This window comes from Rattus rattus, chromosome 3 (genome assembly GCF_011064425.1).
Source record: "Rattus rattus isolate New Zealand chromosome 3, Rrattus_CSIRO_v1, whole genome shotgun sequence".
In the NCBI taxonomy this organism is placed as follows: Eukaryota; Metazoa; Chordata; class Mammalia; order Rodentia; family Muridae; genus Rattus; species Rattus rattus.
This window is the reverse complement of record NC_046156.1, coordinates 132,650,123-132,664,114: the sequence shown is the minus strand read 5'-3', so window position 1 is coordinate 132,664,114 and position 13,992 is coordinate 132,650,123. Positions and strand designations below refer to the sequence as shown.

The 13,992-nt window shown below is 39.5% G+C and overlaps 1 protein-coding gene across 1 annotated transcript; it reads left to right on the top strand.

Moving 5' to 3' along the window:
• The first annotated feature begins 6,893 nt into the window (after positions 1–6,893).
• Positions 6,894–7,460, top strand: LOC116895561 (60S ribosomal protein L9-like). The gene has a single exon (XM_032896796.1). It carries the CDS (start codon positions 6,894–6,896, stop codon positions 7,458–7,460), a length of 567 nt encoding a protein of 188 aa, XP_032752687.1.
• Positions 7,461–13,992: the final 6,532 nt, after the last annotated feature.

Here is a 13,992-nt window from a genome sequence, read left to right as displayed (position 1 = left end):
GGACCCTGTGAATTTGGGAAGAGGTGAAAGAAGCTGAGGAGGAGGGCAATCCCATAGGAAGACCAGGAGTCTCAACTAGCCTGGACCCCCAAGATCTCTCAGACACTGAGCCACCAACCAGGGAGCACGATCTGATGCCCACAACACATACAGCAAAGACTGCCTGGTCTGATGTCAGTGAGAGAAGATGTACCTCACCCTCCAGAGACTGGGGAGCTCTGGTGCAGTGGAGGAAAGGATAAGGACATCCTCTTGGAGACTGGGGCAGGTTAGGAGGAATGAAATGAGGAACTGTTGAAGGGAGGACGGGGAGGAGAATAATGACTGTAAAAAATTAAATGATGATGATGATAATGATGATGATGATGATGATGATGATGATGATGATGATAAAATAAACTGGACCCCTGTTTTCTCCTTTGTCTCTTCTCTGCTACCTCTTACCCTTTCTTCTTGCTCTCTACCCAGCTTCTGTTCTGTCTCTAGATCAGTTTTATAATCAGATTAAATTGTACTCAAATTATTTAATTTGCAATTGTGATTTAGAAGACAATAATTTAAATTTTTTCCATCTGAAAATTGTTGACTCCTGAAGCTTAGCTTGCTACTTAAATGTTAGTATGTAGATATGCTCTCTTCACTCACAAACTGTGCACACACCATCCCAGCTTCTTGGTGCAAAGGGACATTGCTCTTTTCTGCTTCAAGGAACTAAAAGAGACTAAGAGACTAAAGAGCTGGCAGTGGTGTTTTGGAATATAATTGGGTGGCTGCATCTAGGACAGTTCCAGGAAAGGTACCCACAGGTGTCCCAGTCTACAGTCACAGACTCTACTACTGAGCCTGCACTTTCCTAGCTGGAGATGGTCCTACAGTCCCTGTACAGCAAGAAAACAACTCTGAGAATTTGACCAGCATTACAGTGTTCTTAGGTTCTACAAAGAGAAAATATCTCCCCAAAGTCATCAGGATGTCTTTAAAGAACACAATGGATGAGCTTCCTCCTGTCCTTCTATCACCCCTTTCTAGTTTCTCATTTTTAATTAAACAAAGGAGAGAATGTTAGTTAACAGACCATTCTGCTAGGCTCCTCCCAGGGACCTAGGGTGTGCCAGGGGAAGCTAATAAAGAGTACTGTTCATTACACTAGCCCTCTTTCCACTCTTGTCTCTCCCTCTCTACACCTTCTCTCTCTCCCCCTCTCTCTTCATTCCCTCTCTTTCTTTCTCTCTCTGCTACCATGTGTTCCTGACCAGCCAGCCTCTCTTTCTTTCTCTATCCCTGCTTTCTCTGCCCTCGTGGCTCTGTCTGCCTCTAATCTTTTTCCAGATTCCTGCTCCATTCCCTTCCTCCACAATTTCCCTTGAATTAAGTTTGTCACATAACATTATTTCTCAGGGCAACGTCTTGGCAAGGGCCCTCAAGATAACGCCTTACTCCCAGGGCTGCTGTGTTATAACTCATAACAGGAAGGAGCAAGTTTTTTCCTTTATATTGAAAATCTTGAGGGGAGTTTGAGCCTGAGGATATGAAATCATCTTCCAGGAATCACTGAATTAATAACTTTTGCTGTAAAATCTTTGTGTGTGTGTGTGTGTGTACGTGTGTGTGTGTTTATGTGTGCCTTTATCATACTTGCACCCATTAGTAAAACTTCATGATCCTGATATTATTTCTTATTTACTACTGCTACTATTATTATTGTTGTTGTTTTTGTTATTTTTCTTTTTAACCTGCTGAATCAGATACTGGCTCACAATTTGGACTATGCAGAAACAGAAGAGGACAACCTATGTATGACCATTCTATTTAAAATTTCATTTCTTTAACTCAGAGAAAAAAACATGTGACCTTTGTGTTAGATGCTGATAAAGCATTTGACAAAACTCAACACCCCTTCATGACAAAAGCCTTGGAAAGATCAGGAATTCAAGTCCCATATCCAAATATAGTAAAAACAATATACAGGAAACCAGTAGATAGCATCAAACTAGAGAAACTTGAAGAACTCCCACTAAAATCAGGGACTAGACTAGGCTGCCCACTCTCTCCCTACCTATTTAATATATACTCGAAGTCCTAGCCAGAACAATTAGACAACAAAAGGAGGTCAAGGGGATACAAATTGGAAGGGAAGAAGTCAAAATATCACTATTTGCAGATGATATGATAGTATAATTAGGTAACCCCAAAAATTCTACCAGAGAACTACTAAGCCTGATAAACAACTTCAGCAAAGTGGCTGGGTATAAAATTAACTCAAACTAATCTGTAGCTTTCCTCTACTCAAAGGATAAACAGGCTGAGAAAGAAATTAGGGAAACGACACCCTTCACAGTAGTCACAAATAATATAAAATACCTTGGTGTGACTCCAACCAAGTTAAAGATGACAAAAGCAAGTTCTGTATGACAAAAACTTCAAGTCTCTACAAGAGAAATTGAAGATCTCAGAAGATGTAAAGATCTCCCATGCTCATGGATTGGCAGGATTAATATAGTAAAAATAGCCATCTAGCCAAAAGCAATCTATAGATTCAGTGCAATTCCTATCAAAATTCCAACTCTATTCTTCATAGAGTTAGAAAGAACAATTTGCAAATTCATTTGGAATAATAAAAAACACAGGATAGCAGAAGAGAAAACTATTGTCATCAGTAAAATAACTTCTGGGGGGAATCACGATCCCTGACCTCAAGCAGTATTACAGAGCAATAGTGATAAAAACTGCATGGTATTGGTACAGAGAAAATGAAGTAGATCAACAGAATAGAATTGAAGACCCAGAAATGAACCCACGCACCTATGGTCACTTGATCTTTGACAAAGAAGGTAAAACTATCCAATGGAAAAAGCATTTTCAACAAATATTACCGGTTCAACTGGCAGTCAGCATGTAGAAGAATTGAAATCGATCCATTCTTATTGCCTTGTATAAAACTCAAGTCCAAGTGGATCAAGAGCACCCATGTAAAACCAGATACACCGAAACTAATAGAAGAAAAAGTCGAGAAGAGCCTCAAACACATGGGCACAGGGAAAATTTCCTTTACGAACACCAAATGCTTATGCTCTTAGATCAACAATAGACAAATGGGGTCTCGAAAAATTACAAAGCTTCTATAAGTCAAAGGATACATCAATACGACAAAATGGCAACCAACAGATTGGGAAAAGATCTTTACCAATCCTACATCTGCTAGAAGACTAATATCTAATATATACAAAGATTTCAAGAAGTTAGGCTCTGGAGAACCAAATAACCCTATTAAAAATGGGGTACAGAGCAAAACAAAGAATTCACAAGTGAGGAATCTTGAATGGCCAAAAGGCACATAAAGAAATGTTTAACATCCTTATTCATGAGGGAAACACAACTCAAAGCGACCACTTCAGTCCACTTCAACCAGTCAAAATGGCTAAAATCAAAAACTCAGGTGACAGCAGATTCTGGCTAGGATGAGGATAAAGAGTAACAGCCCTCCATTGTTGGTGGGGTTGTAACCTGGTACAGCCACTCTGGGAAGCAGTCTGGCATTTCCTCAGCAAATTGAACATAGTACTACCTAAGGGTCCAGCTATACCACTCTTGGGCATATACTCAAAAGATGGTCCAACATATAACAAGGACATATGTTCCACTATGTTCATATCAGCCTTATTTATAATAGCCAGAGGCTGGAAAGAACACAGATATCCTTCAACAGAGGAATGGATACAGAAATGTGGTACATCTACACTAAATGGAGTACTACTTAGCTATCAAAAACAATGACTTCATGAAATTCTTAGACAAATGTTCAGAATTAGAAAATATCATCCTGAGTGAGTTAGCCCAGTCACAAAAGAATACACATGGTGTGCACTCATTGATAAGTAGATATAAACCCAAAAGCTTGGAATACCCATGATGCCTATAATAAACTAAAATCTATATAAATTTGAGAAGAAGGAAGACCAAAGTGTGGATGCTTCAGTCCTTCTTAGAAGGTGGAACAAAATACTCTTGGGTGGGATGGACTTGGGAGGAAGAAAGGAGGGAGAAAGAGAAAAAGGGGGACCGGATCAGGTATCCAAGGAGACAGAGATGATATACAGAGGGTCAGGAATTTGAACGGAGGTGTGCAGCAATGGGAGATGGGGAACTGGTGATAGCCACCAGCTAGTCACAGATGCCAGAAAAGCAAGAGGCTTCCAGGATCCCACGGAGATGACAATAGCTGAAATACCCGGAAAAGGGGAGGGAGAACCTGCAGAGGTTAGTCATAGCCCCTGGTTGAGGGATGGGGCCACCCACAAATCTCCAAAATTTTAATCCAGAACTGCTCCTACCCAAATGAAATACAGGGACAAAGAGTGGAGCAGAGACTGAAGGAAAGGCTGCCCAAAGACTGCCCCACCTGGGAATCCAGCCCATATGCAGACACCAAACCCAGATAATAGTGTTGATGCCAAGAAGTGCTTGCTGACAGGAGCCTGATATAGCTGTCTCCTGAGAGGCTCTACCAGAGTCTGACCAATACAGATGTGGATGCTTACAGCCAACCAAGGAACTGAGCACAGGGACCCTAATAGAAGAGTTAGGGTAAAGACTGAAGGAGCTGAAGGGGTTTCAACCTCTGTGGAAGAAAAACAATATCAACCAACCATACCCACCAAGAGCTCCCAGGGAATAACCACCACCCAAAGAGTACACATAGAGCTGCTCATGGTTCCAGATGCATATATAGCAGAGGATGGCCTTGTCGAGCATCAGTGGGAAGAGAGGCACTTGGTACTATGGAGGTTTGATTCCCCAGTTAGGGGAATGCCAGGGCAGGTAGGTGGGAGATTTTTGGGGCCAAACCTCACAATCTGTGTTTTCTTCCCTAAACATCCACATGGTAGGAGAGGATGGATTCCTACATATTTTCTTTTGATTGCCACAAATGAACTATTGCATACACACACACACACACACACACACACACACACACACACATACACATATACACACACATAAATTTAGGAGAAAAGGAAGGAAGGAATGAAGGAAGAAAACTATAGAATCTGTAAAAGCGTCTAATATCAATACACAGCGTCTCTCATTGAACACACTAATGTCTTGGCCTATTGAACAGGGCAAAGGAATGGGACTTCATAGGCAAAAAGAATAATAATAAAATTAGTACTTGAAAGTTCAAAGAGCCCATCTAATTTCTAACATTTCTGAGAAACTTCCACTTAATTTTACCATGTATGCCGTGCATGATCCAAACTATTTTCTTATCTTCATTCAAATCTGAATACTTGAGTGACATGGTCTTGGTTTTCAAGTAACACCTCTTGGTTTGACTCAACTCCATTGGCAAGATTCTCTAACTATAGGTCCAAAGGCCATTTTTATGTGTTTATTTTTGGATAGCTTTCTCAAGTTGTTTCCCCAAAGTTTCAGCTACAACTTGTCTTCCTTTCTCTGTCCACGCACGTTCACAGATCTTATGCTCCCAGATGAAAAGAGAGAGCTGAAGGGGAGGTCTTTATATCATTTTTTTTTGTGAAGGGGAGGCCTCTTCCTCTGCTTTTTGTGCTTTAGTCCAAATTCTAGATTTATTCTAAATCTGTGTTTAATTCCACCAACCCTTCTTTCTTTGGTTGGAAAAGGGAAAGTTCTTTGCTTTGGAATTAGAAAGAATCCCAAGGGCCTTTGCAGTATCTCTCCAGACAAATTTTATTCTGATTTGCTTATTTTTCAGTTTTTGGCTTTTAAGTCAAAATCACATGTTGAGAACTTTTCAAGAATTTTAAAAATAACAGACATTTTACCACTAAAAATAATAAGATCCAATAGCCTGGGTTGTGACTGCCAGCACTGAGCTCTGAAAATAATCTTGGAGCTTTACTCACATATTAAGCAAAGAGCTAACAAAAGGTCCACCACTGCAAGTTCTCAATGACTTTGCACCATTTGAATTTGACCCCTGCTTAATATATCTCAGTCTTTTTGAAAGAAAATAATGGAATATATTTAATTAATAGCTTTCCTTATCTTGAAAGAAAAGTAAAGTTTTCTCTTTTCAGACTTTCATGAGGCAAATTGAGGAAAGAACAAAGAAAAGTCTGCTAGAGGCTCCTAGATACAAAGGATCCTTTGAAGATGTTAAGTGATCTTTTTCCTAGTGCCTAATTTTTCTAAACAGAACATCAGTTTTTAGTAGATTAGTAAGAAAACAAGGAGTGGTATAGGAGGTGCTTACATTTGGACTGGCTCCCTTCCACAGAGTAGCTGTAGGGCTCTTCCGTAGTTCTCATAGTATTTTCCCTTTCCAAGTCATCTGACTATTATACCAGAAATACTTGGGTAACCATCTGCTCTTCTTTCCTCTCCTCTTATGTCTTATAAGGCAGAGTTTCTATGCAGGAAGTGTGCATCTCATACTCCAATTGGGCAGTATAAAGAATAATCATTAGCTCATGTGTGCTTTGCAACTTAAAATTGCTCAATGTATTAAAACAAAGAAAAGGAAGCAGAAAAATTAGCAGTGTCAAAAGTAGAGATTAATAGCATTTTTCTTATGCTGTGGTTAGCCAACTGATTCCAAGGGCGATATGATTGTGTTTGAGTTTCCTGTTTAATGTATTTGTAAGAATTTTCTCAGAGTAATTTATAGTGACAAAACATAGCCATGTGGTTTTGCTCTGTGACCTTGGAGGTTGTATAGAATGGAATTATTCTTTAGAAATGTATCCTTTTGTCTTATGAGCTGTATATGCTGTACCAGAAAGGTCAAATTCCTTTCTGTCCAGGATCTTGGTATGATCATGAAAAGCATAAATAGAAAGAGGAAGCAGGTTAGCAAGTAAAATTTTAGGTACAAGAAAACAGTCTCTCTCTTTGCCCTATCTACTGCGAGAATGGAGACCATTCTCAGCCATCAGACTGTCGACATTCCAGAAAATGTCGACATCACTCTGAAGGGGCGCACAGTCATTGCGAAGGGCCCCAGGGGAACTCTGAGGAGGGACTTCAATCACATCAGTGTAGAGCTGAGTCTTCTTGGAAAGAAAAAGAAAAGGTTCCGTGTTGACAAGTGGTGGGGTAACAGAAAGGAACTGACCACTGTCAGAATCATCTGCAGTCATGCTCAGAACCTGATCAATGGTGTGACACTGGGCTTCCGTTACAAGAAGAGGTCTGTGCATGCTCATTTCCCTGTCAATGTCGTTATTCAGGAGAATGGATCTTTGGTTGAAATCCGAAATTTCTTGGGTGAAAAATACATCCGGAGGGTTCGGATAAGGACAGGTATTGCTTGTTCTGTTTCTCAAGCCCAGACGGATGAGTTAATCCTTGAAGGAAATGATATTGAACTTATTTCAAATTCAGCTGCTCTGATTCAACAAACCACAACGGTTAAGAACAAGGATATCCGGAAGTCTTTGGATGGCATCTATGTTTCTGAGAAGGGAACCATGCAGTAGCCTGACAAATGAGACCTCACTTTCCTAGCTCCAGAAACAAGATCCTGATCACAAGTACAATTTGACCTCTATGGTGACAATAAAAGACTTATATATTGAAGAAAAAAAAAGAAAACAGTCAAAATCTTTAGTCAGGAAGACAGTGTCAGGGACTCTGAGGGAGGATCATGCTGGGGATGGTTAGGTGACACTTTTAAGAATTAGAATAGTCTTTGGGTGAAATCATTTGGTTGTCACCTTAGATATGGATTAGATCTTTAAGATTGCGTGGATGTCGAATGAGGCAAAAGTCTCTATAGCTGGTTCCCAAAGTCAGAAATCATGACGATTTCCTTTATACTTATCCCAAAGAGTGTGATATCACTAGACTGGTGAAAAGTTTATGCTCTATAAAGATGTGTTTGTTTGATAATTTTTATTATGGAAATGTAAATGGCCTCTATCCAGTTTGGAAATAACCCCAAAGATTATGATGTGCTGTATTAATAAGGTTTCATTTTAGATACAAAGTCACCTTCCATATTTTTATATCCTCTTCTTTACTTCTCTTTTAAATGAGCATTGCCTTTTCTTTAAGTTAGTACACACACACACACACACACACACACACACACACACACACCATACACACACACATACACACCATACACACACATATATATATATACATACATATATGTATGTATATATATGGTATGTTTTATGACTCCTTGAGAACTAGACTTTGTGCCACTTCTCTCTGTGTCTGTGTGTCTGTGTGTCTGTGTGTCTGTCTGTCTGTCTCTCTCTCTCTCTCTCTCTCTCTCTCACACACACACACACACACACACACGTAATCAGACAGGGAAACAGTAATTCATTCAGAGAAACAAAAATTTCATATAAATCTATTTCAGTATCAGCACTACTTCAAGGGCACAGCAAGTCTCATTTAAAATATTGACCTTTCTAACAATATATTGAGAAATTGCCTTGGGTTCAATGCAAAAGATGGAGGCTCCTCAAGGCAGGCCACCCTTGGAAGTGCAATTAAGAGAACTAGCCAAGCAGCCACCTTTACACAATGAGACATTGAACAGGATTTTGATTACCGGGATTGGAGCAAGAAAATGCCATGCTATTTAGTTTCCTCTACAACTCGCTCTATAACTAGAGTTAATTCATTTTTTAAAAACAAGTGAATAGCAATACTTTTTCACATAATTAACCACTAAGTCCAGCACATACAGCCTTTATATCATTTTGGTTGCTGTTGTTTTTACCCTCGAGGATCTATGTTGTAAAAATACATTTTTAAGCGACCCCACCCCCTTCAGAAGCCCATACTACAAATCAGCATGTCTTATTCTTTTTTTCTAGCATCTTTCTCATTAACCTCCGTGTTGGAGACCTGTTAGGAAACGTGCTTAATGAACACTAATTCTGCTTCAAAGCGGTGCTTTTCACATGTTTGGAAGAGATGATAGACAATGAATGCATGTGTGAAAAGTGAAAACAACATAAACTATGCTTAGTAAGACATGCCACCTTTGCCTCTGTCCCTGTCCTGCCCTTTCAGGCCATTAAAACATTCTTGCAGAGAGTATTTATGAAAACCACAGCAACAGCAAATACTACTTAATTTTCCTCTCATGACCACACATGAAATACCAAAGTGCAGGCATTGCTTACCTGGTTGCCATTTACTTAAAATAGATGTACTGCCACTTTTTCCATATTGGTAGATAAAAATGCTCTGTGTGTGTGTGTGTGTGTGTGTGTGTGTGTGTGTGTGTGTGTGTGTGTAACACTTGTCAGTCAAGCTCTCTAAGTACAACCACAAAATTGCATGTTATAAACCCAGACTTTTAAAAAACTCATTGTTGCTGACTTATTACAATGTAAACATAATGACCCCGCCCTCCCCATTAGTTTATTTGTTTATTCACTTTGTATCTTGCTCGTAGCTTCCTGCTCCTCTTTTCCCAGGCCCACTCTCACACCCTCTTCCCCATTTTCCCCTGCCCTTCTTAAATGCTCTGGAAAGAGGATTCAAGGAGTGATGAATTCTGCCTTCTGTGGCATGGGAGACAAGGAAACAAAGACGTCAGAAACATGGTCACAAGTGAACATGACCTAGAAGTCACAACAGTAATATATTTCAGTCATGTTTTAGTAGAAATGAAAGATAGAGCCCACAATTGTTGAAAGAGTTGTGGGCTGAGATCTTTCTCCGGTGTCCTGTTATTTCTCTGCCTAAAGGTATCAGGGTAGTAATTTTAGACTCTGCATGGTGTTTACAGCCTTTAAGTGTTTGCAACCTAATCAAGTCATCAGGCCCACATATCTAAGTGCCTTTAAACTCCTTTCTGGGACCTATCTTTCCTCTTCTGTTGGTGACTGGAGCCTCTTCCAGCTTTTCAGATAACAGGGGGTCACTTAGATTCTGAAAATGAAAGCCAAGAAGCAGTCTTTCCAATCTGAATATAGACACCTCTCTGGTACCCAGCTCCTGGAATGTTTCTGCCAGTTGAGCTCATTTGTATATTTCAAATCCAAGCCATTTGTCCCAGTGTAATAGCTTCATCATTGGCTTTTCACATTTCATAAGAGATCGATAATGCCAACTTGGATAACTCCTCCCACTAGGAGTTGCTGTCCATTTATTTTCATTTGTTTATTGACTTTTCACATTCTCACCTGACTTTTCATCCATGAGATGGTGTGAATATAGATGATAGTTTTCAGTTGTCACCTAACTAATTTTAGAGCCCTCCCCAAGATGTTTTCCTAACATCTCTGCACATTCAAGACTCTGCTTGCCCATATTCCTCAATGGTATACCTCTCTCGAAATGGACTATCAACCAGCATGTCATTCTTTGTTTGTGATCTGCAGTTTACCTTTCTTCTCCTTTTCTTGACATGAGTCTTCTCATTTGAGACTACAATGACACTGAAAGATCAGATTAGAATTTTGTCTGGTTTAATGAGGGGTGTGACTTTGTGGGGTATACCATTTTTAAAAGTTTCTTGTCCAAAACTTCTCCCCCATCTCGAACTTGACTAGTTTTGTGACATTATTCTCAACTCAAGGCAAACAGCAGAGTGAACTCAAGCACAAATGTGAAACATCCCAGCCTTACAATGCCAGCTTTGAGGAAGAGAAAGTCTTGTGCTGCCAAGTGAAGATCAAGGTTAAATTGTTTTGCAAAGATTTGGCAATTTTTCCTTATTGTACCACTTTCTTTGACATGAGCATGGCATAGTGCTTAAATTATACCCATAGTAGAGGTAGTATGCCAGTCTCAGTTTCACTGCCTCTTGCTGTGATAACTGACAAAGGCAACTTAAGAGAGGATGGACTTATTTGACTCACAATTCCAGTTTACGATCCATTACTGAAAGGAAGTCAAGGCAGCATGAACTGGTCACATGTCATCCACAGTCAAGAACAGAGTCTCATGAATTAATGCATAATACTACTTCTTAGTTCACACTCTTCATGTTTAGAATCCCTTTCCTAAGGGATGGCTCTACTCACAGTGGATAGACATCCCCACTTCAAGTAACTTGATTGAGATACTCCCTCTCAGTCATGTCCACATAATCTAGACTAACCTAATCCAAGATTCACTTTCCAGGTGATTCTAGATTGTCTCAGGTTGACAACACTAGTGAGCACAACTCCTAGTTTCCTCTCTTTGATTTCTTATTCTGTTTGTCATTAGCAGCATGTAAAATATGCAGTAGTTCCTAGGAACCCATTAGTGATCTCTTTGAGAACCTACGATGGATGCCAAAACTTGACACTGTTGAAGAGGATGGTATAAAGTAGCTTGATTTCTGCATGTAATATGAACAATCCTCATTTATGCCTCGAATCATCTCTAGTTTTTTCTAATGCTTAACACGATAAATACAGCATAAATATTTTCATGTTGTGCTTGTTAGTAAAAATGGCAAAATACCAAGGCAAAATGTTAGTGGATATTTAGTGTAGATGCAATTTTTCTTTGAATATTTCCTAGGTTGGTCCAAACATTAAAACATCCACAGATAATGGGGTGGTCAACTGTGCCATGAATTTCATCCCCTGACTTGGATGAACTTCTGAGAAGGACAGATTTCCTTCATGAATGTTTTCCCGTGTGTTCAGTGCCCTCAGAATGTGTCCTTGGTGTGGAATTGTACACTAGATGTTGGTGAGTGTACGAGTTGCTCTATTGCATCGTATTTGCTGTCAGCTTAATTAAATATTCTTGTTCTTCATTGATGTATACACTGGCTTTGTTTCCTGTATCATGTTCACTTCTTTCAGATATCCTGCATCTGTTTCAATTTTCAGTATTTTCTAGAAATAGCTTAAAAAACATTGCCACACAGAGGCTAACACCATTTTTCAATTTTATGTTTATGAGGTTTAGTGTTTGGGAATAGCAGCTGTTTTGTAAGAGAATAACTCAAGATTTCAAAGCCACAGAAGAACTGTGTGGTGCTTCCACCTGCATTGTTATTCTTCCTGCATCTACACAGCTGTGACAGAAAAAAAACATTGTTTTATTTCTAGATTTAAGGAGTAAAATGTGCATTATTCAGAATATTGCTATGACTCTGAATCCCAACTGGCTTTTCCATGTGTGTTATTAAAGCATTATTGTCTCTGATACTTTTACCTGCAAAGGAAGATAATACAACATCCTTGCGAGGTCCTCACTAGAGGACTAGATATTACATGTAACAAGCATAACTACCATTTTACCATTATTACTAATCATTATAACATAATCCTCTTTCTTCTGATTTTCCATTCATTACATACAATAATCTTTACTCTAATCTAGAGCACAAATTCAGTGGTTTCTGGCTGGGATTAAATGTTCCACATGTTTGTTCCATCAGTAAGCATTCAGTAAGAATTCAGCACACACCAGGAAGAATGCTGATCACATCAGCACAAACATGAAGTCCTAGCAGCCCTGCGCCTTCAGCAGCCTGGCTCATCTCTTCAGCAAATGGGTCACCAACTATTCAGTGAGTGTCATATCTGTTAGAGGAACAAGGAATGTATCTGCACCAGAGTTTAAAAAGAACAGAGAATTCCATTCTAGAGGACAGAAAATGGAGAATGAATGAAGTAAATAATAGCTAACTGTATTATGATAGAATGGATATGGAGTAGAGAAACTGAGTCTAGTGGAGGAACAGGAACAAGGGTGGTGCTCAGTGAATGCTTTGTTGGACCGAAAGGATTTATAAGTAGGGTTGTCTAGGAAAAAATTCTAGTAAATGTGATATTTGAGCACAGATTTAAAGGAAAGAAGACTAAGCTATGTATTTTGTGGAAGAGTATTTGAAAAAGACAGAAAATATAGACAGAGATAAGGAGGAGAGGAGGAAGAACAGTACACTGTGAAGCCAGCATCCCAGGTTGGTGGATTGGGTATTGGGAGATCATGGAATATGATGGAGTCATTGGCAGGATGTGCAGCAGGCCCATTCAGCACAGCGTAAAAGCAGAATCAGCTTTTGATTCATGTCTTTCCTTCCCACTTAAACTGATACTCCATGCCCAGAAAAATGACAGCCCATCCTTCTGTGTTCTGGGTCAGGATGCTCTTGGGTGGGGTCTTTGGGACTCTTACATAGCTGCTGCTTTCTTTCTCTCACATCCAGGGTGAGTGCCCACACCTATAACCATCAGATCTTCTACCCCCCTCAGTAAAATGGCATCAGATATAAAACCACAGTTTCTTATCTTTATAATTTTATTTTTAATTATGGGTATGTGTGTTAGCCTGGGGGTATGTAAGTATTCTGAAGTAAGCTCAAGGAAAGGACTCAGGGGCTGAGAAAACGGCTCCGCAGTGAAGTGCTTGCTGTGCAAGTATGAGCATCCAAGTTCAGTCCCCACTACTTAGCTACAAACACCATTTACAGAGGTACAAACATATGAGGTCACCACTAAAAAAGTGGTGACAAGAAAAGGATGGCTTCATAAATAATTTACCTAGGGTAATTGGTGAGTTCCTGACAAATGAAAAACACTGTTTCAAGGCAAAGAAGTATTTCCAAGTTGGAGAGAACCTTAAGAAAGACACATAAAGGTGCCTACACACAAAAAATGAATCAATGGAGAAGGAGAAGGGGGGTAGTAGTAGTAGAAGGGGGAAGAGGAGGAGGAGGAAGGCAAAACAGTCTAATTAAGTAGAATAAATTAAATCCACTGATTTTAAAATTTGTGTCTGAAGAGTCATGCTTTGATGCATAATTTCATTTCACTTTTTTATGCTGTAGCCATGAAATGATAACCCTGTAAGGCAAAGATAAGTTGGATACCTTATGAAAAGTATGTGATATAGTATGCATGTCACCTTCACACACATGTACATACACATGTGCACACACATATATGCACACTCAAACACATATGTAAACACACACTTGGGGATATAGATATGCACCCTCACATACACATACACAAACATGTGCACACATGTACATACACACATACACAAATCAAGTGTGAAGAATCCTTAAGGACAAAATAGCAA